Raw genomic sequence first — 24,469 nt, 5'->3', positions numbered from 1 at the left:
ACTAGACATGGATTCCTTCCAGCTGTCATTTCCCTGGCACAACCTCACAGGGCAGTGGAGGCTCAGAATGCTGTCTCGCTGCTTGGGTTTCTTTCTCAGTTCCCTTTACTCTCCTAGGGAGCAGAATCAATGAGTCACACACTCTGCTCTCTCCATGTGTCCCGGGCAGCGAGGGGAGATCCAGAGGGAGGAGCAGGGGCCCTGCATGCAGTAGCTCCCGGGCAGCCGGGAGGATGAGGCTGGCAGCCAAGACAGAGAGGCACAGTGCTCTGGGCGCTCCCTCAGCAAATGTTCATGAGCTGAATTGGTCAAGGGCAAATGGACCAGGCCCCATCACTCGGATGTTGGGAGACTGGCAATGACCAAAGGAGGGAAGACGGAGGAAGACACAGAGGTCTCGAAAGTTTCCTAGGAGACAAGGAGAATGGTACTTATCTAGTTAGCAAGGAGCAGGAACATGGAGAGGAGAGGATCACATAAGTCAGAGCTCTTGCATTATCTTGGGGTGAGGAATATGAACCTTGGAGACAGATGAGGAGGAAGCGTGTAGGTGTGCATGTGTGTTAGGGAGGCAGAGGGATGGAGGAGGCAGGGTCTGCTGGAGAGAGGGCCAGAGAGCTTGGGTGGAGATGACCTAGAGGGCCACCCCTTCAGGGGTGGGATGTGATGGGGGTGGCAGCGGTGGTGGGGATGTGGGGCAGCAACGTAAAATGTGCCAGGGTCATAGCTCCACGGTGACCTGGGGCTGGGCAGGCAAGATGCAAGATGCTGGGAAGGGGGCTGACTTCCCTGGCCTTGATGTGTCCTCATACCTGTGAGGATGAATGAGCCAGGATTTCATAGGCTAGTGAGCCATGGCTGGGTGGAGACAGCTGCTCAGGCCATGAAATGTGGGGAAGCGGCCTCTGGGGGTCAGTAGACAGAAGGAGGGGGAGGGAGACAGGGATGGGGATGGGGAGGGGTCATGAGAAGATTGAAGGCTTTGAGACTTTTATCCTGGCTCTCCTCTTTACCTAGCCCTTCCATGGACTGCATTATGTGTTTTAAAGCTAGAAAAATCTTCTGTAAATGATCTGGCTTAGTCTTTCATCTTCAGACAGTGAGATATTACATCCCCACTTCACAGATGAGGCCTAAACTTGGCAAAGCTCTCCTGGGCAGAATATGTTGCAAAGGGTATCAGGAGGCATGTCTTTGCCCTCTGGGGAGTGATTTCTCCCTTATACAAATAGGCCCCAGGCCTGGCTGCTTCCCAGGACAGAACCTGCAGGAGGGGGCACCAGAATGCAGTCATTTGATTCTTTGCTCTCTGCCCCTTACTGGCTCTGTGACTTGAGGCAAGTTACTGAACCTCTCTGTGCCTTAGTCTCCTTATCTGTAAAATAGCAGTACTAACACCTGCTTCTGTAGTTTGTTATTGAGGATAAAATGAGATTTATGTGAAAGAGTTGTGTACAGTTGTGAAGGTTTATAAATCCAAATATATTAGGCGCTTTATTTTTTTAAGAAGATTTTATTTATTTATTTATTAGAGAGCGAGCGAGAAACAGCACGAGAGGGGAGAGGGTCAGAGGGAGAAGCAAGCTCCCTGGTGAGCCGGGAGCCCGATGCAGGACTTGATCCCAGGACTCCAGGATCATGACCTGAGCTGAAGGCAGTCGCTTAACCAACTGAGCCACCCAGGCGCCCCGTATTAGGCGTTTTAAAACACCCTCATCCTCATCTTTGATATCTTCTCAGCTTCTTCTCGCGAGACCAGCCCAGCAAATCAGCCTCTTGTCTCCCAAGCTCTTTGTACCCACCTGCCTCCAGCCTCTGAATCTGGCATTTCCTTCCCACTGATCTTGCTTTATATCTCAATCTCTGTGTCTATAGGTCCCTCAGCACTTGAAGGATCTGGCTATACTTTATTAACTTATATGCATTTTTCTCTGCCAGGGTTTCTTGTCTCTTGTGTCTCTCTTCTCACATCCCAGAGAACAGGGCCCTGCCTCCTCCTTCCTTGGGATGCCTTCCTTCCCCCTAGGGTTGGATTCACAGGGTGAGTCCAAAGAATGGACCGCGAGAGGTTCAAACACAAGAGGGAGGCCTTGGGGGACAGGACAGGAAACTGGACAGCAAATTGTCTGCTTATGGGGCTCTTCCCTCCAGGCTGTGTCAATCCTTCTTCAGAATGTTTGCCTTGACTGGGGGAGGGGAACAGTCATCTTCCTCCTGGAGCTAAGGGTTAGAGGGAAATTATTTTCCTAATGTTTAGCGAGACTATATTTTTACCCTGATGTGGGGCACATCACCTGGAGGTCCATCCCACATGAAAAGAAAGGGCAGTCAAGAGAGGGCTTTCTTTTTCCTGTTTGGGGTGTGTGTGTGTGTGTGTGTGTGTGTGTGTGTGTGTGTGTGTGTGTGTGTGTGTGTGTGTGTGTGTGTGTGTGTGTGTGTGTGTGTGTGTGTGTGTGTGTGTGTGTGTGTTTCTCTTGTCCTAGCATTTACCAACCCTAGCTCTAAGGAAAGGAAGTCCTTTCCAAAGTGTATTCTAAATTTCTTTTGCTGAAATTAAGCCCATCTCTTTAGTGGAGGCAGTTTCTAAAGTCCAGTATCTGGTTCAATGTCTTTCATAAAAGATGTGTGTCCGTGGGGGAGGAGGAGAGTAAAGGGTAGAACTTGGAGAAGAAATGTAATTACCCGGCTCCTGGTTTTAATTACATGTAAGCCCTGGATATTCTGAACTTTATTAAACTTCTAAGTGTCCATGGGGGTGGGATGGATCTGGTGGGTTTTGCTTCCTGGTCTTCTCTGCAGGACCTCTCTGGAGGGTTCTCTTTCTACCGTCTCTCCCCATCCCACCCTTTGTCTACACACACCTCTCGCCCTGCTGCAGGTGGCGCTCTGATCAGCTCTTCCAGAAGGGAGGCTATCACCTGTCCAGTCCAGGCGTCTCACCGACTCTCTTTATATTTCTCAAGATCCTCTGGTTCCTTCTCCCCAAACCCAAATGCTCTCCCCCAACACCACATTTTTTGATAAGCCCACTTAGCTGTTCTGGAGGGAGGGGGTCTTTCTGCAGGGAGACTTGTCTCCTCCTAAACTGCTTACTAATTACAAACAGAAAGCCTGGTCTGTGAGGTTCCCTCCCAAGCTCCCTGGCTTGATGGAGGGAGCCAGGAGCTGGGGGATTTAAAGTGCAATTTCCTGTACCTTTTTCATTTCCTGCTGGGGGTTGTGGAGAGCAATAAGCAAGGTGGGTGGGCAGGCTGAAAGCCTGGGCAGGTGGGGGATGGGCTGGGCGAAGCATCCCTCCATCACTCTTCTGACATCCCCCCTTTCCAGGTCTCAAGGTGAGTTCCTTAGGGATGAGACACTTGATAAATCAGTACCTGGCATTCCTTCCAATCCCCCTCCTCCCTCCCTGAGGTAAAGAAACTGAGTAGAGAGGACCGGGAGATGATCCAGGTCCCATGATTAGAATAACAGAGGACAGAACAGGAAGGAATCATAGCTATGAGTTGGGTCTCCTCAGGTAACAGATGGGGAAACTGAGGCCTTGGAGAGGGCACATAACCTACCCCAAAGTCACATATCCAGTGGTGGGCTGGCGTGACTGGGATTTACCTGACTTCCATGACTCTCAGTTCGGTGCTCTTTACTCAGTCAGGTTGGGCTGTGGGTTGCTCATGTGTCTATGTGTGCATGTGCACGTGGGCTGGGGTGAAATAAGAGAAGGAGTAGGGGGGTATGGGGAGGTATCTGGACAGCTAGGGCTCCAGGCTCTAAAATATTCACTCTTTGGTGGGTCTTGTAGAAGAGCACAAGGAAGTCCAGCCTTGTGGAAGGCTTTTGTGAGTTGGTCCAGGAAACAGACAGGTGGATAAAAAGGAGAGAGGGAGGGCCTGTGGCCCTCGGAAATGATTAGCCCCACATCTCATCTTACTCTCTCCATAGTCAGAGGTGGATGGGTGGGGGAGGGGGCATGGCAGAGGACAAAGGAGCCAATTATTGAGTGAGTGGATTAATTGATTAATTGTCCAGAAGCTTCCAATGCTCCCCCAACAATGACATCCCCTACCCCCGACCCCAGTCAGGCATGGCCTCAGTTGGCCCAGATTATTAATTAGGGCTTGAAGTCATTTAACGATGATTTCATTATCGACGTGCTGTCTGTCTCGGGCTCAGTCCGGTTGCCAGGGCGACTCTGATCGATTGCCTTCCTACAAGTCAGCCGGCTCCTGCCTCTCCGGAGCCTGACTGTTGGCAAGCACTCCCTAGCGTTCCCCTCTGGTACTGCAGAGCCTCCTAGTTGCCCGCTTTGTGTGACCCAACCAAGAAACAGGTATAGAGCTGCCTTGGCGTGGGGTGGAGGGGGTCCTTCAACTGGCCTGGAGCCTGGGCTGCCCAACTTTGGTCCCTGTTCCAGATATACTGACCTACCTAGCTGTTGTCAGGGATTCTGGGGATCGAGTCCTCCCTTTCCCTGGTTTGTGGAGTCCTTCTGACCCGGTTCCCTGGTGGCCATCTACCCATATCCCTTTGGAATGGGTGTAGGAAGAGGTAGGTGACCTCAGTTCTTGTCCTGCAGCCTCTGAACTTACCTCTGGGAGGCCCAAACCAGCTGTGATAAGGTTCTTCCCCCCCACTTTTTTTTTTAAAAAAAGATTTATTTATTTGAGAGAGAGAGAAAGAGAGGAGGAACAAAGGGAGAGAGACAAGCAGATTCCGTGCTGAGGGCAGAGAATGACACAGGACTTGATCCCAGGACCCTGAGATCATGACCCAAGCCGAAATCAAGAGCTGACCGCTTAACTGACTGAGCCACCCAGGTGCCCCGATAAGGTTCTTTTGCTGCTAAAGAGACTCCTTGGGCTCTAGCTATAACCAGACATCTGGCCTCTGGGACCTTAATATGTGACTGGCAGGGAAGGGGGTGGGTAGAACATTTTCCCTTTAGATTGCTTGAGTTAATGTTCTTAGGGTCTCCCCTGGCCCTGAGGGGAGCTAGGGGAGCTAGTCTTTGCAGAGCCCCAAGAAAGTTTGGGGGAAAAGGCAGGGGCCAGCTTGCCATGCTAAGTCTTAGGTCTTCAGAAACTTGGCTGGTTGCTTCATCACTGGTCCCTTAAAACCTAGATTCACACATGTACACTGGCCTCAAGGTCTCTACTCTCTGCCTCAGTATCTCCTTTTGTGGGTTTCATATGTATATCTGTGGGGGCCCTTTAGTGGAGTGTTGCTTGAAGGCATATGATCGTGACTGCTCGGAAGGTGTCTATATTGTTGATTCCAAATTAATGGACAGTCACTAATAGCTTATTTGGCTTATACTTTGCCCGGTGCTTATTTAGCTCTCAGTGCAGATACAGTCCCGGTCCTTCACCTGTCCTCACTCTTCTCCAAGTGATCCCTACCCAAAGTCTGTCCCCAACACTTTGTCCAGAGCTTGTGTGCCTCTCTTACCTGCTTTCTCTTTCTCCTCAGCCCCCACTCTCCCGTGCACCGGCTCTGCCAGGATACATTAATCTGAAAAATTTAGGGCTGAGCTTTAGGCCTCTTTTGATTGCAGCATTTTGGGGGAGAGGGCAAGGGAGGCAGTTTTTCTATCCATGCAGAGGTCCCTGGGAGAGCCTGGGGGCAGCCATGACAGCAGCTTCACCCTATCAGCTTTCTGGGCACATCCACCACCAAGCAGCACCTGAGAGGGGAACCGGCTTAGCAGCGAGCCGAGTGAGATTGAAGAGGATCATAAAGAAAATATATATCCTCCTCCCGGGCCTCGCTCCCTCCTCCTGCTCCACACTTGCCTCCTTCTCTCTCTTTGTCTTGCTCCCTCCCCCCTCTTCACTGCATCCCTGTTTTCTTTGTTCCTATTTTGCTTCCTTCACCTTCATTTCTGTCAGGCAGATCTGTCTTTCTATCGGTCTGTCTCACCGACTCCAAATATGTTTTGGTCTGAGTTTTTCCAGGGCTGTGTCTGCCATCAGCTCTTCCTTCTCCCTGTCTCCCTCCCTGCGTCCCTCCCTCAGTCTCCGAGGGTCTCTCTTCGCATCACATCTTTATGAGGTTCACCGTGTGTGCCTTTTAGTTTCTCTATCCACATCTCCTCTGGTCTCTCTCCTTTTGCTGCCTCCCCCCCATCCCTGTTCCCTCTCTTGCCCCCCCCTTTCTATCTCTCTCCCTTGCTTCTCCTCTCTCTGTCTCTTTCAGCTCTTCCCCTGTCTCTGGCTCACACCCCTGCCTCCTCACCACCTCCCTCCTCCCACCCCTCAAGGTTCAGATACTTCGTGTGAAATCACCTGGATGGGCTCCAACTGCCAGGTCCCCCTATTCTCTACCCCCTCCTCCAGGAGAGATTTATTGCCCCAACTCTGCGTCCTCTGCATTCCCCCCAGCCCTGGGCCAGTTCTTTTCATTACCTGGTGATTATCTGGGGGCCCTGGCATTTCCCCCAGCCTCCCACCCTCTACCCAGCAGGCAGTGAATAGCACAGGGAGAAAGGGGAAGGGAGAGCTCTTGGGACCAGATGCAAGGACATGGAGACCCTCCCCCTGCACCCGCCCTTCTTTCCCTGAAGCAGATGCACATCTGGGAAAATCCCAGCTTGAGGCAGGGGAAGACAGCCTAGGACTGTTGGAACAGACATAAATCAAACACCCAGGTGCCCCTCCCCTACTGTTCTGTCATTACAGTCATCCTTCCAATTCCTGCCTGTCTTCTTTGCCTCTAGGAATTTTGGCTCTGGAGTCTTGCCTGGGCCACTCATTCGCTGCCCAGAATTGGGCCTGGAACAAAGGAGGTGCTCAGTTAATGCCTTTGGTCCATGCCTCACGGAGATGTGTGAGGGCAGGGTCAATGAAATTTGTAGGTTTTCCTCAGCTGGAGGTTCTTTCTGAGATCTGAAGCCATCTTTTCTGCTCCAATTCCAATGCTCTGTCTTAGTATAGTTAGTATAGACTCCATCCCTTTGCAGTCCCGCCACCACCCTTCTTTCCCCTCCCTCCACCTCTCCCCTGGGGTTTAGAGGAATCTCAGCACTATCAAGTAAAGTCAGTGGTGCCCCTTTTCCCTGAGACCGATGGCTTTTTGGGCCCATCACTTGTGCGTTCAGCCCTCGGTCTCTAAGTAGGCCGCACCGTCTCCATCTCTGAGAATTCTCACCTCTGAAGAGGATTGGTGGGAAGGAGGAGGCACTTTCCTTTGGTCACTGTTTCAGGGTCTTGGAAACCCTACTTTTTTTTTTTTTACAGATTTATTTATTTTAGGGGCGCCTGGGTGGCTCAGTCGTTAAGCGTCTGCCTTCGCGGCTCAGGTCATGGTCCCAGGGTCCTGGGATCGAGCCCCGCATCGGGCTCCCGGCTCCGCGGGAAGCCTGCTTCTCCCTCTCCTGCTCCCCCTGCTTGTGTTCCCTCTCTCGCTGTGTCTCTGTCAAACAGATAAATAAGATCTTAAAAAAATTTATTTATTTTAGAGAGGGGTGGGCAGAAAGAGAGGGATAAGCACACTCTGTGCTAAGCGGAGAGCCCGACATGGGGCCTGATCCCACAACCCTGAGATCATGACCTGAAGTGAAATCAAGAGTCTGATGCCTAACTGGCTGAGCCACCCAGGTGTCTTCGAAACCCTACGTTTTGAGTGTCTGGAGCAGGAAGCTCTCTAGGTAGGGACTGTATCTTTTTCTTCATTTCCTCCAGCACAATGCTCAATGCATATTTAGTTAGAATATGCTATGACCATTGAATGACTCTCCCTCGTGGTGAACTTATGCCAGTTCCCTTTTAGTTTTATTTCCGGAGGGATGCGGAATGTGGGTGAGGGGTTGGGGTTGGATGGTGGTGGCAGAAGAACCTAGTAGTATATTCTGGGTGAGGTCGTTAGGGGGGTGCTTCTATCCTTGTTTAAAGGACTCCTGAGTGGGTTCTTTAGCTGGATCTGGGACTGGCCCCTAAATTACCACAGGCTGGGCTCCTCCTGGCTCTGCACACTCTCCTGCCAACTGGGACCTCCTCCATGAACAGGATCCTGGAAAGAGTGTTTACTTCTAAATTTGTATCTTGCTGCCCAGTCTCAAACAACGTCCCATTTAAGCCCTCACTCTGCCTCCTCACACAGAAAGGGACCCACTAGTCTTCCTTTGCCCATCTCCAGCTTTCCTCCTGGAATGGGGCTAAGCCACTTCCTTCCCACTTTCCCACCCTTCCCAAAGCCCCCTCAAACCCGCCTCCCCGAGGGCCCCGCCTCCCCGAGGGCCCTGCTCCACATCTTTGACACTGTTTGGCCAAGCTCCTTACCTCTCCTCGGGTTTAGCTTGCACTTTCTTCTCAGGTCTTTCTCCTTTGAGGTAGAAAAAGCGCATGGGTAAGTGATTTCTCGTGTTTCTAGAGTTGGAAAGAAAACAGACAGCCAGAGAGGAAGAAGGCGGGGCTTGGGGTGCCACTGGTTGTGGAAGCCCTGTGGTGTTTGAGCAGAGGGTATTTCAGGGTGTGAGAGCTAGACTTTGTGTTGTGGGGTGCAGACCAGAGAGGCCTTGCGAGTTTGGGAAGGGCTGGTAGGTTTGCTGGGGTCGGAGTGATTTGGAGGCCTACACTCTGCCCTCCTCCAGACCAGAAATGTTCTCAGCTCTGCTGAGGAAAATGAGTTAGGGGAGGTTGTTCCTTGGCGCTTCTCCTACAGTGTCCTTCCCACCTCTTTGCCATGGCCTTCTTCCGGGTCTTTCCTTTCTGAACTAGTGCAGAGCTTGCTTTCTTCATCTTTGCCTTTCCCATAGGGCCTAGCACATAGTATGCTTAGACCCATTCTTTGAATTAATTAAGAAATCTTCCACCTGGCTCTGCTGCCTCCTTCATGTTTTGCCTTGTTCCTCACTGGAGATTCTGAAAGTCTCTGTATCCTGTCTTCTTAGGGAGGGCATTGGTGTGGACTTCAAAGAATAGCAGGTCCAGTTTGATGAGGCGGTCCACCATAAGGAGAGAAGATTTGTGGGTCTTCTTCCTCCAGGCTCAAGGTAGGTATCTATTTTTACAGCTGCTGAACGTATCTCCCTGCCTTTCTTATCTAATTTAAAAAAAAGCTGGGGTGGGGATTGAGTATAGGCCAGGTCAGGCTGGAGGAGGAAAGATTACCAAGTTCCCCTGGGGTGTGGCTGCCTAGTGGTCTTTAAAACACTGTACGGATGCTTGTCTGAGGTCCCAAATATATTGTGAATGAGCCAGTGCTAAATAAACCTTGAAACTTGATGGCTCTGTTCTCTCTCTCTTGGAATCTATCAATTTTATGTACACGATAGGCATATTTATTGATTGATAAAGGCTTGGAGGAGAGGCCTGAAATAGGACTGGCTTTCTAGGTCTCCAAGAGGCATTTTGCTGTTATCACAAAACATATTTGCAACTCTTTAATTTCTAAGGCCCTTGAGGTTCTTAAATTGTACTCCTCCCAGCGCCCCCCATCATGTACCCTGTAGGCAGTACCTTGACACCAGAAGCCCAGAAAACACTTACCCATGCATGACACCGGTTTTATTGATTATATGTGGCAAATGTTGATTTCTAGGTTGTCTTTCTCTTGCCCTCTAGCAGTTCTTGGGCAATTTCTCTCATTATCAATTGATAGAGATTATATGCCTCCAGAAGGCAGACTCATTTTGACCTTAGTTTAAGCAAAATCATGTGGAAAGCCCAATTTCCTTCACCAAGTATATTCCAAAGTGACAAAAAATGATTTTTGGATTATGTTCTTTTGGTTTACCCTCGTCCCTTTTTTCTTTTATTATTGCAGAAATCACAAAGCAGACTGGGGGAAGGGTGGTGGAGGTTCTTCGTTGTACATCATGATGCATGAGCTGGGGTGACGCAGATGGGTCTTTTTAAAAATTTTATTTATTTATTTTTTTTAGAGAGGGAGAGGGGGGGTGTAGGGGCTGAGGGAGAGGGAGAGAGAGAGAATCTTAAGCAGGCTCCACACCCAGTGCAGAGCCTGACACGAGGCTCCATCTCACAACCCTGAGATCATGACCTGGGTTGAAATCAAGAGTTGGATGGTTAATCTACCGAGCCACCCAGGCACCCCTGTTTTTTAACATTTTATTTTATTTATTTTTTTTTAAGATTTTATTTATTTATTTGAGAGAGAGAATGAGAGAGAGCATGAGAGGGAAGAGGGTCAGAGGGAGAAGCAGACTCCCTGCTGAGCAGGGAGCCCGATGTGGGACTCGATCCCGGGACTCTGGGATCATGACCTGAGCCGAAGGCTCAGTCGCTTAACCAACTGAGCCACCCAGGCGCCCCCAACATTTTAAATTATTTTTACAGATTTAAGTAATCTCTAAGGTCAATGTGGAGCTCCAACTCATGACTCTGAGATCAAGAGTCTCATGCTCTACCGACTGAGCCAGCCAGGTGCCCCCAGATGGGTCTTGATGGAGAAGTCACAGTGATCTGTATTTGGATAAGAACTCAGGACTTTGAGGCATGATACAACTTTCATATGGTTCAGAGGATCTGGTGTCTTTCCTACAGCAAAACAAAAAACAAATTAACTTTCCAAAGGAGCAGGTGGCAGTGTGGAGCAGCTACCTAAGGCTGTGGGTGCAGCCAAGCAAAGTCTGGTGAGAGAGGACAGAGAGAAAACGACAGCCAAGTACTTACATGGGAGGACAGAAGACACATTTAAAGATATGAAGGAAGATAACCAGAGACATAGTTGGCGTTTCCTAAGCTACGTTGTGTTCAGTGTATTACTGAGGGTGTATATTGGGAGGAGGTACATGGAAGAAGGAGACATGGGCTCTGACCACTCACAACTGTTAATCTAAAAGTAGAGACAGGGTATAGTGATAGATGGGACCACTGGATGGATTTCTAGATCTATGCTCACAAGGAAAGGAAGGATTTGGGGGAAAAAACAGCTGTTTAGCAAGGCTTCTTGGGACAAAATGAGTGTGGATCAGTGCTCATTGTAGACAAAGGCCATCCTACCTTACAGTTGTAGTTTGGAAAAAAGGTGGGCAGGCAGATGGATTTCCTTCTATTGTTTTTTTCCTGAGGACTTTTATTACATGTTCTGGGCTGACAGGATTTGGGATTGAGAAAAGGGGAGTAGCAAATCATAGGGGGAACGAGAGGAAATAGATTTTCACTGTTGACATCAACGTATCACATCACTTTCTAATCCCTTAATTTTACACCCTTCCTGGCTTTCCCCAGCTCTTTCTTTTTCTTTGTTTCAGATTGATTGATTGATTTGTGAGTGGGGGGAGGGGCAGACCGAGAGGGAGAGAGAGAGAATCTCAAAAAGACTCCCTGCTGAGAGTGGAGAAGTGGGGCTTGATCTCACAACTCCAAGATCATGACCTGAGTGAAACCAAGAGTCAGATGCGCAACTGACTGAACCATTCAGGTGCCCTCCCCAGCTCTCTTTCTGATTCCTGTTTGGAAAATCTAATTCTGATTTTTCCTGGTAGCCCATCTAGTTTCTGAAGATCTCTAGAAGCAGAAGCTCAGGATTTTCTGATTTGTCAAGTTGATCATCTTGTTTTGGTGTGATAGAAATGTTAAGGATTTCCAAAACTGGATTCTCACTGAAACCAAACCTGTAAGTGTGTTCAAAACATGAACGAGGAACTTTCTCAAAAGTTATCCCAGAGGGACTAAGAAAAGCCACCTTGTTCACAACCATCCCAGAATGATACTAGATCATATGGAGTCTATATGGCCTCTAGAGAAGCTCTGGCTATTGGATTGTTTACTCAAATAATGGTGCAATGAAACTAGTGTTGTGTCTGCATGTATCAGGGACTCTCCATAGATATTGAAGGAAGAAAGCACAAATATTTTGGTCTACATCTACATAGATTTTGGTCTACATTTGGGGGGTTGGACTTGGTCTATATACAGTTGGTCTGGTGTGTGTTAGTCTGCATCAGGATGGGTTTTCACTACTTGGAATTCAGCCTCTGCCAGACCGTGATGGGATTTGAGAGGTGTAGTGCTGGGGTGGTAGGGTAAGTAGGTAAGTTGGAGGAGGTGGCTGTGTTTCCTCTTGGTCTAATGACCCGACAGTTTGGGGGCTGTGATGCCTTCACGTTCAAGTCTTGGTTGCACCTAGTAGTATTTACTTGTAGAATTAGGGTTTCTAGCCTCATTGAGAGAACACGAAGCATGTTCTACCCTAAGGAGTTTCTATTTATTTAATTTAATTTTAATTTAAAAAAATTTTAAAGATTTTACTTATTTATTTGACACACAGAGAGAGAGAGAGCACAAGCAGGGGGAGCAGCAGAGGGAGAAGGAGAAGCAGGCTCTCCGCTGAGCGGGGAGCCCGACTTGGGGCTTGATCCTGGGATCACAACCCCAGCTGAAGGCAGATGCCCAACTGACTGAGCCACCCAGGCGCCCCTATTAATTTTTAAAAAAGATTTTATTTATCCAGTTGAGAGAGAGAGACAGAGCATGAGTGGGGGGAGGGGCAGAGGGAGAGGGAGAAGGATAAGCAGACTCTTTGCTAAGTGGGGAGCCAGATGCAGGGCTTGATTCCAGGACCCCAAGATTATGACCTGAGCCAGTCAGATGCTTAACCGACTGAGCCACTCAGGTGCCCCATTTTATTAATTTCTTAGGAGTTTTTATTTTATTTTTTAATTTTTAAAAAAGATTTTATTGTTTATTTATTTGAGAGAGAGGGGGCGAGGGGAGGGGCAGAGGGAGAGGGAGAAGCAGATTCCCCACTGATCGAGGAGCCTGGATGCAGGGCTCAAACCCAGGACCCTGAGATAATGACCTGAGTCAAACTGAGATGCTTAACTGACTGAGCCACCCAGGAGCCCCAGGAATTTTTATTTTAGAAAGGGGGACAATGGATTCGTACAAGTAACATTCAAACAGAATATAGTACAAAGTAAGATCATAGGTGGGAAAATGCTTGGTAAGTGATCAGGTCATTTGTTGTTCTCAGAAGACTCCTGGGAGATAAGTTTGGATATTTATTTTCTTTAGTATGAGCTGAATTTGGTTACTTCAGCTTTAGCATGGTGGGGGAGGGTCAGGAGAGGGAGAGAAAGAATCTCAAATAGGCTCCATGCCCAGCGTAGTGCCTGACACAGGGTTGGGGCCGATCCCAGGACCGTGAGACCACGACCCTAGCTGAAACCAAGAGTTAGAGGCCCAAGGAACTGAGCCATCCAGGCGTCCCTACTTCAGCTTTCTTTCTAGCCTTTCAGGGAAACTGTCTGAACTTTACTTATCTTTCCCCAGGGCAGAAGTAACACTGAAATGATTTCTCTCTCTTTTCCTTTTCTGCACAGACTAAGACGGAGAATTATTATTATATTTTAGTATCTAGATCTGTATTAATATCTGTAGCAAATATTTAACTGGATCTGTATAGTTGGTCAAACTGGATTTACTGGTTCAAGGTGTGGTGGAGTTTGTTTTGTGTTTTTGGTGGGGGCATGGAAGGAAGGGCAGAAAGAGGCTCTATTGGATCATGGCTCAAGCTGAAGATGTAGCTGGAACTGATGTTTTCCTGGGAAACAGTTATACAAATGCTGAGATGGGGTAAATGCCGCCTCTTCCACGCAAACTTCTCAGGCTGACCCACAGTGCACAAAAGATATTCCCTAGTCTTGCCAACACAGCCAAATGAGATCCTTACTACTCTAACTTTCCATCAACTATGAAGCCATCTGGGGTCTTGACATGTCCTCGCCTTGCTTGTTCATTTCTGATTTACAGTACAAAGTAAGATCTTAGGAATACCCTTTCTGGTTCGTAGTTTATGTATCTTTTACTTATTTTGGCAGGTGGGGAAGTATTCCTTCAGGAGAGAGAAGTATCCAGGAAATGCCCTTAATTTTAAGTTTCCAGAAGGAGTTCTCTGTTTGCCATCATTGTCTTGCGCAGTATGTAAATGAGTGCCTGGTGATTTGGGGGTGACAGTGGTGGTGTTAATAATTAAGGGGGAAGAAAAATGTTGCTTTTGCTTGAATTCTTTTGCACAAAGAATCACTGTGGTGCCTGAATTTTCTGATTTGGAATTTGCCTTTGTATTCATTTACACTTAGTTGAAATCTGATCTTTAATATATTGAATCCAGTCTTTCTCACTTGGAAACTTTTTGTGGTTTCTACTTGAGGGAACCATCCGATTTCTCAGTTTAGACCCAACCCAAACTCCACAGAATCCATCTGTGTAGTGATTTACAGATAGTACAGGAAAAATGGTAGCAAATAACAGCAGATCCTTTTCTCAGGGAGCTTACAAGACGAGGGCATTTCACGGATACTTCCCTCTCCTGAAACAAGTGAAATCCTGTTCTGCACACCATTTGGTCGTTTGACTATTGTCCACTGCCCCCCTTCTGCAGGTTAGACTTACATGTAGTTATTACACTCTGAGTTGCCTAATGCCAAAGCATTAGGTGACTTATTTTCCACATTAAGTAAAGCAGTAGAAGTAATAAACTCTGTGTTGTCTGTTCAGTTGTCGCACATCAAGGGGATGACACTGGAGCAAATCATAAATGTCACAGATAATGCAGTTGGTCTCAACCAGTTTGGGTTATTTCCATTGCACTTTCACTTTGTTGTAGTGAGAGAGATTTGGGTCTCTGTTCTGATTTTAGATCATTGACATTGCCAAACTGGGCTGTAGAGCCTGGGGTATTTCCTTGGTGGTGGCCAGTTAACTCTTTACACCTCAGGTTTCAGCTGGGGAAGAAAAGGCAAGCTGAAAGTGTCATCAGGCATGAACTCTGCTCCTTGGCTCCACCTCATCAGCTACTACTCCTGCCCTCTTCCCTAACTGGGTGTTCTCCCAGTGCAGAGTTCTAGGCCAGTGAGATATGCCCACTGGATATTCATGAGGAGAGAGCAGGGGGCAAGGAGAACAAACTGGAGAGCTCAGATATCTATCTGTAGGTGTGGCCAGAGAAGCTTCCAGAAGGAGGGTCATGTTGAACGGGTTTGGAAAGAGCGTGTTCTAGGCAGAGAGGGACAGTCTGTATGAGGGCTGATAATGCCCGCAAGATGTGCATGTGTGGGGAAAGATTTGTCTTGTTCAAGCAGGAGCCACAAAAAAGGTTAATAGTAGGAGTAAGTGGTAGAAGAACAGTGAAAAGAAAGCCTTCGAAATGCAATCTTAGAAGTTTGGATTTAATAGAAAGCAGGAAACTGCAGGTCTAGTTGGGGGAGAGGGAGGGAAGGAGGGAGAGAGAGAGAGGAAGAGAGAGTCTTTTTAAGACTTGAGGAAAGTGTCATTTTCCAGAAAGAGGGTAGAGGGCACTCACACTTCAGTTATCTTCTGCAATGCAGTAGTCAGGAAGAATGTGATTTAGGGCTTTATCCTGCTTCAGGGAAGGGCAGCACTGTCTGATGGCTGCTGGGTGAATCTGAGTGAGAGCTGAGAGGATCTCATTGTTTAGAGTTACCAATTTTATGGACCAGGGGCGTAGACCAGGAAGTGTGGCAGGAGGCTGTCCCTGGATATGCAGTTATTTGCAAGCTGTAGGAACCTACTAGATGGAGGTCTAGTGTGGACAAGGTGCCAAGTGTCTAAGTGACTTCATATCAGCTGAATTGAATTGAGGGCTAGGTTGGTGATCCCCAAATATCTGAAACCAATGATTTCAGTTGGAATTCCTTAGATTTAATAAAAATTTTTATGCAATTTCCCTGAATAAAGTCAGGGTCCTTAGAAGCTGCTTTGTCAGTGCTCTTGTTTTTGGACATATTTGGGGTTTTCTTTTTTTTGAAACTAAAATAGAAAGGCAATCCATTATCTTCTCTTCTGATCTTCTTATACTAATAGCATGTTCAGAATACCCATTATTCCTTATCTCAAGTCCATATTTCTTTTTTTTAAAGATTTTATTTATTTATTTATTTATTTGAGAGAGAGAAAGAGAGAGAGAGCATGAGAGGGGGAGGGTCAGAGGGAGAAGCAGACTCCCCGCTGAGCAGGGAGCCCGATGTGGGACTCGATCCCGGGACTCCAGGATCATGACCTGAGCCGAGGGCAGTCGCTTAACCAACTGAGCCACCCAGGCGCCCATCAAGTCCATATTTCTTAATAACCTTAAAAAATAATGAGGAGATCCAAGAATAGACAGAGAGGTCTGTATTGATGCCTCATGTCCATTGGTCTTTGTGCTTATTTCCATGGATGATTAATAAATATTAACAATGCTCTAGATGCTGTGAGTTTGGAGCTGGTCAGAGACATGGGTCACAATGGGGAACACTAATCCTCATTTTTTATATTCTACTGGGTCAGGTCTCTGGTTGTCAACAACACTCAAACCAGAATGATCAATCTGGCAGAGCTCAAGTCCTTTTTCCCAGCATCATCATGAAGTTTTAGATCTGGAAGGGGATAATCATATTTTGGAGTGACTGGAGAGCTGACATTTTTCTGGTACTGGGTTTTTCTGGGTTAAGGATAAAGAGGGGATTGCCATTCTCTGGCGAACATTCCCAGTCTGCTCCTGATTGGCAGCCAAGTCTGGGGAGCAAATGGCCAAGTGAATTAGGAAACTTAAAAAGATGTTTTGTTAAACCATCCTCATTAAATTGGCACCGTCTGCCTTCCTACTCTCCTTTGTCCCAGCTGGGTCTGTCCTTTGTGACAGATGTTTCTTAACAGTGTGTGCCAGCAACATCTGGAAGCCTTGGGTGACGGCTGAGGTTTGAGAAGGCCAAAGCTGGAGGTTTTTAGGTTTTCAGGGAAATTGCAACCATCTTCCTGCTATTGCGCTACCATTTTTAGAAATATCTGCTCCCCATCCCCATTTTCCTTATGCAATGAGAATGAAGCCTTCGTTGCCTTCTCTAGCACTTCCTGACCCACTGAGGATTTTTTTTTTTTCTTCTTCTCAAGAATGAGGTAGTCAATAGAAAAGATTTGGGGTAGAATGATGAAAGAATAGGATGATGAAGGAATAGGATGATGAAAGAAATCTCAGGTGGGTGACATATTTGGCATCTAGAGATCTATTATCTTATATTTCTTTTTTTTTAAATATTTTATTTATTTATTTGACATAGAGAGAGAGAGAGACAGAGTGAGCACAAGCAGGGGGAGTGGCAGGCAGAGGCGGAGGGAGAAGCAGGCTCCCCACAGAGAAGGGGGAGTCCGATGCGGGACTCGATCCCGGGACTCCGGGATCATGACCTGAGCCGAAGGCAGTGGCTTAACCAACTGAGCCACCCAGGCGCCCATATTATCTTATATTTCTACTAAAAGCCAAGCAAAAAGAGATGGGTTAAAGTTGTGGGTAGGAATTATAATTAGCTATAAAATCATATTTGGGAACTATTGGAATAGGTATGAGGATGCTTTGGAATCTTCCTTGGCATCTAAAAATATAGTCTGGAGACATTTTGGCTCTAGATTGGGTTAGGATTTTACTTTTTTTTTTTTTTTTAAGTAATCTCCACATTCAATGTGGGGTTTGAACTAAAGACCCTGAAGTCAAGAATCAGATGCTCTACTGAAGGAGCCAGCCAGGCACCGCCTCCCCGCCCCCCCCCCCCCGCCCCCCTCCAGCCGCTTCGCAGATTGGGTTAGGATTTTACCAGGACATTGGTTAGATGGAGCTGTCAGATTTAATGATCCCTCTACTTCTAGCTCTGGCCCATCAGTATCTATTTGGGATGAAAGGGAAGACATCAGCGGAGGATGACCTGGGCTCAAAGATAAGAACTGGCTCAAATACTCCTTTAATGGCCATGCTCTAGACTCTTGACTTTTTGTGGAGGTAGGCTGCTACAGTAGAAAGAACGTGGTCTTTGAAGTAACAAAGAACCAAGTTCAAATTCCAGGTCTTATTTTTACTGGCTGTATGAGCTTAGGACAGTTGTCTTACCTTTCAGTCTGTAAAGTGGAATAATAATACTTATTTCATTGAGCTGTTAAATGAAATAACATATGCGCATTTCTTACAGCTCAACAAATTCTGGTTCTCTTCCACCCCTCCCTCCATGTGTCCCTAATTCTTGCACATGTACCTGGTCCCCCTATTTGCTAGATACCATTTTTCTCTGCCTCCAGCCTCTGCACATGTTCCCCAATGCCTCGTAGAGTTCAAGCCTAGGGCCTTGATTTATTAATTTGTGTTAGTCCCACAAAATGACAATAACAGTATGTAGTTTTTATAACTGTACTAACATGAGCCAAGGTTGTGGTTTCTTTCCAGGCATTTTTGCTTGCTGACAATTTTGGTTGTAAATCAAAGACAAAGGAGTTCTTTCTTCCCACCCACTCCTCTGATCTGAAGTTCCTGATTCGGGGCTAGATCATTCTGGGTAGGATTTTGTTCCAACCAAAAGCAATGGCACGCTGGTTTATAAAGGTCATCCAGGGAATGAGAATCCATAACCTTTACTACTGGGACATTCTTGTTTTCCTCCTAACTTTTTCATTTGAAAAATATCAAACTTATAGAAAGTTGCAGGAACAGTATAATTTACACCCATTTATCTTTCACCAGGATTGATTGTTAATATTTTGCTACATTTACATGCTCTCTCCAGTGTGTGTGTATGTGTTTATGTGTGTATGAAATATGGTCCATATTCAAAGTTTACTAATTGTCCAATTTTTTTTTTTTATAGTAGAATGTTTCTCCCTGATCCAGGTGCAATCCAGGGTTCTGCATTACATCTCATTGTCGTATCTCTTGATTCTCCTTTCATCTGCAACAGTTCTTCAGCCTGCCATTCCTGACATTGACAGTCTTGAATGTCATAGGTCAGTTGTTTTATAGAAAGTCAACTCTCTATAGAAAATTGTTTTGTAGACTGATCATTTTTATCATTAGATTCAGGTTACACATTTTGGGCAGGAATATTATATAAGAACATTCTTTTTTTTAAAAGATTTTATTTTTTAAAGAGAGAGAGAGAGAGCACAAAGGGAGAGTGAGAGGGAGAAGCAGACCCCCTGCTGAGCAGAAAGCCCAACGCAGGGCTCGATCCCAGGACCCTGAGATCATGATTTGAGCAGAAGGCAGGCGCTTAACTGACTGAGCCACCCAGGCGCCCCTATATAAGAACATTCTTAAAGACAATGAATGGCATGTAGACAGGGAACAGGTCTTCCTTCCCATTGTGTTTGTAGGGTCAAGCACAAGGACTGGCATTTAGAAGATGCTTAATATTTATTGAATGAACGACTGAATGAATGACCTAAAACTTTCCCTGCTACTTAGGTGTATTATTTTTCTGCTTGAGGAGAGGAGGAAGAGCAGCCTTCTCTATCCTAGTCCCACTTTTATTATACATGTTTGAAGGCTTGAAGGTAACCTAAGACCTCTGTGATGAGCCCACAGAGCAGGGAAATGAGCAGGGGACTATGACATGAAGCAAGCTGTAGAGTCTCTACCCTGGGGGATGTGTGGTGATCATACTACTTGAGACAGGAGGATGAATTTTCTTTCCTCAGATGGAAAGAAAAACAGCACACAGAACCTAGGAGTATATGGCCTGTTTCTAGTTATTCAGGTTTCTAGCTTTTACTGTACTTCTCTCCCTTAACCCCCATTTGAATCCTAAGAATGCCATGGTGAAAATTGATTTCTGTCCCTCCTCCTTTCCCAGTGGGGACAACCCCATAATTCTCTCCTTCTCTACCCTCCATTTCCCTCCCCAACCCACACACACAAGTGTGTATTTTCTAACATTTATAAACGGTGGTTGGGCGGCCATTCTCTCCAGATTATTTATTGTTGAGAAAATCTATAACTCCTCGGACTTCTCATTTTGATGTAGAAGCTTTCATCCCTGTCGCCCGGGGGAAGTGAGGTTATGAGAGGTACTCTTTGCCTCTCAGAAATGTGTTTTCAGGCTTCCCTTTGGGGCCCTTTCTCTCTCCAGCTCTGATCATCTCAGACATTTCTGACAGTCCTTCCTGAGGCATCTGGGGCTTGGGACTGGATTCATCTATTTAATTCTGCAAGGATTCCAAGTGCCTGAGTCACATGGTTCCTGTCCCCTTTCTAAGAGTCTACCTACCCCTGTCTATGCAGACACGTATTTCACCAGGTTCCAGAAAAAGCACCCCTTATCTCCATGTCAGCTTTTCTACAGGAATGGTGGGAATAACCTAAAATAGTGAATGATACTAAAATGACTCTTGTTTGATTTTTAAGTGATTGAATCTTGCCTAGAGATAATCCATAATACGAACAGTTTCAGTGAAAGCAATCCATCATATTATTCTCCCATGGGAGGCTGTATGGCATCTCTTCTTTGCCATCTAGGGAGAGAGGCAGATGCAAGAACACAGCTTGTTCAGCCTTCCTGTGTTGTCAGAAGCACCAGACATCTCTTGAGGTCTCTGCAAAACTTGTCTCCATGTTTTGTTTTCAAACCCTGGAGGAGGCCTGTCCTTAGTTTGAGAACCCAATGCTTAGTCCAAAGAACATGTAAATCGGTAGCCAACATGAAACTATCACTTTTTCTAGGATTTCCATCACACCCAGAGTAAAAGCCAAAATCCTCATAGTGATTCTCAGACCCTACGTGAAGGATCTGGCTTCCTCCTTTCTCTCTGACCTCATCCCCTACTGCTTCCCACTACTCACTCTGTCCTGGCCCCACAAGCCTCCTTGTTATGCCTCAAAAATAGCCAAGTACCATTTCACACCCGTTGGATTGGCTGCTATTAAAGAAACAGAAGGTAACAAGTGTTAGTGAGGATGCCGAGAAATCGGGACACTTGTGCTTTGCTGGTGGGAGTGTAAAATGGTGCAGCTGTTGTGGAAAACAGCACAGTGATTTCTCAAAAAATTAAATATACAATTATCATGTGATCCAAGAATCACACTTCTGGGTATATATCCCCCAGAATTGAAAGCAGGGACTCAAAAAGATGTTTGTACGCCCATATTCACAACCCGCACAACCCGCGTGCCCATCAGTGGATGAATGGATAAACAAGATGTGGTATATACATACAATGGAATATTATTCTGCCTTAAAAAGGAAGGACATTCTGATACATGCTACAACATGGATGAACCTTGAAGACATCATGCTAAGTGAAAGAAGCTGGCACAAAAGGACAATATTTTATGATTCCACTTATGTGAGGTACCTAGAGTAGTTAAATTCATAAAGACAGAAAGTCGGATGGTGGTTGCCAGGGGTTGCGGGGAGGGAAAAATGGGGAGTTACAGTTTAATGGGTACAGAGTTTCAGTTGAGGAAGATGAATAAGTTCCAGAGCTGGATGCTGGTGACAGTTATACAACAATGTGCATGTCAGGTTGTCTTGGACCACCCATCTTAAAATCACAACACCCACCATGAGAACATCCTAGCCTTTTCTTGCTTTACTTTTCTTTTTATTATTTTTTAAAGATTTTATTTATTTATTTGACAGAGAGAGACACAGCAAGAGAGGGAACACAAGCAGGGGGAGTGGGAGAGGGAGAAGCAGGCTTCAGGCTGAGCAGGGAGCCCGATGCAGGGCTCGATCCCAGGACCCTGGGATCATGACCTGAGCCGAAGGCAGACGCCTAACAACGGAGCCACCCAGGTGCCCCTCTTGCGTTACCTTTCTCTGTAGCACTGATCACAAATCCAACACAATCTATATTCTTATTACTTGTTTACGGTCTGCTTCCTCCTGCAGGAATGTAAGCAACTTGAGTGGAGGGATTTTTGTATTTTTCTTTGCCTTATAGCTGTGCTGAATAATTGGGAACCAGTATATTTGTTGAATGAATAAAGGAATGACCACAAGTACACACACTCACACACGCACGCACACATTTCTAGACAAGGCACAAACAGAAAGAGAAAATGGGAAGACTCCATTTTTCCTTTGGCTTTGTTAACAAATTCCTCCTACCCTTGGGTATGAGACTTGGCCCCAGCGTTCATGGTGGCTTTTACTCTGTTTACTTTTTTGCCTATATTCTGAACTGTTGCCACGGTGGAAGTATGGGTGTACTATGTACATCACACTTGCTATTATTTCAAGCTCTTGGCCTGAACTCAAAGCCTCTACTCTTGTTTTCCTGACTGCCCCCTTCTAGAGTTGCGGGGCTGCTTGAATGAGGACTTTGGAAACTCTTGGAAAGCTCAGCTATCCAGAAAACTTTATACTTGCTTATTTGGGAGCCACTGGTTTGATTGGCTCTGGAGTTTTCATTCTCTGGAAATTTTAAGGTGGATGAGAGAATATATATAATTTGGGATCAGGGAAGGAGCTGTGCTTGGATAGAAAGAGATTGATATAATCTCAGGAGATGTTGCATTTGAAGTCCACGTCTCGGGGCGCCTGGGTGGCTCAGTTGGTTAAGCGACTGCCCTTTGGCTCAGGTCATAATCCCAGGGTCTTGGGATCAAGCCCCGCATCAGGCTCCCTGCTCGGCGGGAAGCCTGCTTCTCCCTCTCCCACTCCCCCTACTGTGTTCCCTCTCTTTGTCAATTAAATAAATGAGTAAAATCTTAAAAAAAAAAATAAAGTCCCCATCTCTGAAACTTTGAGCACCTGAAAATAATTATTGAATAGCCTCATTAGCCTTCCTCTCAAGTCTTTACCAAACTTCTAGCAAAGCAACTGGTATCCAAACCCTCTTTGAAGCCATTCAGGCGGAGCCACAAGGCCAACTTCCTGACTGGCAGGAGGGTTAACACGCAACCACGGGAACCAATGGAACGTACTGCCTTAGAAAAATGTTGTGAAAAGGAAAGGTCCAGAGTGAGGGCAGTACCCTTCTCAGAGACAGAGGAGTGAACACAGTGACCTCTAGGATGGAGGAGAGTGGGTGGGGCTGGCTGGGAAAGCAAGACAGCCTGCAATTTAGTGGGTGGATTGTTGGATTTGACAGGAGTTCTTCCTGGCGACTTGGGATGGAACTTTTGTTCTGGAGTTTGGAATGAGCTCAGAGACCGAGAGAAACACAGGGAGGAGGAGGGAGGGAAGGAGGGGGGGAGCTGGGGGCATTATGGAATTCATACAAGCTGGCTTCATGTTCCCTGGCCTCTCTCTGCGCTTCTTTAAGTACCTCCCCTGCGCCAAGCACCTCCTTTGGGAGAGACTGTTTCCTAATTAAGCTGAGATTCACAGGCCCAGGGCCCTCATTAGGAAATGTCCTCAGGAAATGCTCTTGAAATAGATGATTGTGCATGTTCCAGTCTCCTGTTTCCACCTCTCTTTGGCCCCTTCTCTCCAAAAAATGAAAAAATTTTAAAAAACTCCTACTTCTAGGAATCTCAAGATATAGGAGTCCATCAATGCATCTATATATTCATCTCCTCTGTCCTAAATGCCCCTTTTGGTTGCTTCGTACAATTATGAGCAGGTCCTTGTCCTGGGGATTGAGGGTTGGGGGTGCGAGTGTGGAACTCAGAAGGAGGAGGTATATGGATCCTGACCTTGCCCTCTGGAAGCTTCTAGACTGTAAAGGAATGTAAGTGCCACACCCAGGACACCACCAGACAGAGAGGGGGAATTCGTTTCAGCTGAGCACCAGGATGGGCGGGGAGGGGAGGAAGGTTGGAGATGGGGCATCAGTCAGGATGGCTTAGGAAAAGCTTCCTAGATGTGGGGCAAGACTGTAGAATAGGGCTGAGAAGAGCTAGAGGGTCAAGACTGGACAGAAAGCAGTGAGGAGGGCATCCCTGGCAGGGCAGGGGGCTTACTCAGGCCAAAGGCTCATCCCAGGAAGGGTAAGTCAGGATGGGAGGAGCTGAGTTAGGAAGGAGGTGATGGGCCCGATGGGGCTCTGACAGCTCAGTCAGAGAGTCCGAACTGATACAAGCCACTGGAATAATTGCAGATTATTGCATGGAAAAAGGGCATTTCTGAACATGGCGTTTGAGGGTGATGTTTCTCTGTATGGTTATAAGCTGGATTGCAGGTAGAGTTTCTCAGGATTCCCAATCATGAGTTTGCTTTTTCCTCTATAAGTTTGGTTGTTCATTTGTTTGTTCTGCCTGCTTCTGTTGGAGTCATAAAATATGATTATTTAATTCCCATGTGTTTTGTTCTTTGGGTTGCTTCTCTGGTATCTTCCCACTTTGTCTGTAGGCCCGTTTTCACTCATCTCCAGTAAAAGTGGGAAGAGCCCAAGGACCACCCTGCGTAAGAGATTTGAGGGAAAAAGAAATTATCAAAAGCATCTGTGACCCTGCCATTCAGTTGGTCCTCCTCCGAGATTCTTGCTCAGGGTCCATGGATGGACTTGGGAAGAGTGTATGGCATTTTTTTTTTTTTTGAGGTGAGCAACCTCAGAGGAGTCTGTGATTCAACAAACGTGAAGAACCTCCGTTGTACTCTTTGTTGCGAGATGGGTGGCTGAGGACGGTTCCCCAGAGAGAGAACTGTGGTGAAAGCATCCTCAGTGCCAACTACAGGAGCCTCCAGAGACAGTTGAGGGGGCTGAAGGAGAAAGAGGAGTTGGGAAAAGGGACATGGGTTCAGAAGGAACTAGTAGGAGGGGAGCCCCCCAATCCCTTGTTCTCCACCCTCTTTCCAGCAGGT

The 24,469-nt window shown here is 46.7% G+C and overlaps 1 protein-coding gene across 1 annotated transcript in view; it reads left to right on the top strand.

Moving 5' to 3' along the window:
• The window catches only part of LOC113922350 (cationic amino acid transporter 3-like), a 44,860-nt gene that overhangs the window by 12,930 nt on the left and 7,461 nt on the right, over positions 1-24,469 (top strand). Inside the window, 1 exon segment of the mRNA XM_035729315.1 lies at positions 8,885-8,986. Within this exon segment, the coding sequence (XP_035585208.1) occupies positions 8,885-8,986 (102 nt within the window).

This window comes from Zalophus californianus, chromosome 9, assembly GCF_009762305.2.
Source record: "Zalophus californianus isolate mZalCal1 chromosome 9, mZalCal1.pri.v2, whole genome shotgun sequence".
In the NCBI taxonomy this organism is placed as follows: domain Eukaryota; kingdom Metazoa; phylum Chordata; class Mammalia; order Carnivora; family Otariidae; genus Zalophus; species Zalophus californianus.
The sequence above is the reverse complement of the archived record's forward strand: the minus strand, read 5'-3'. Positions and strand labels throughout refer to the sequence as shown.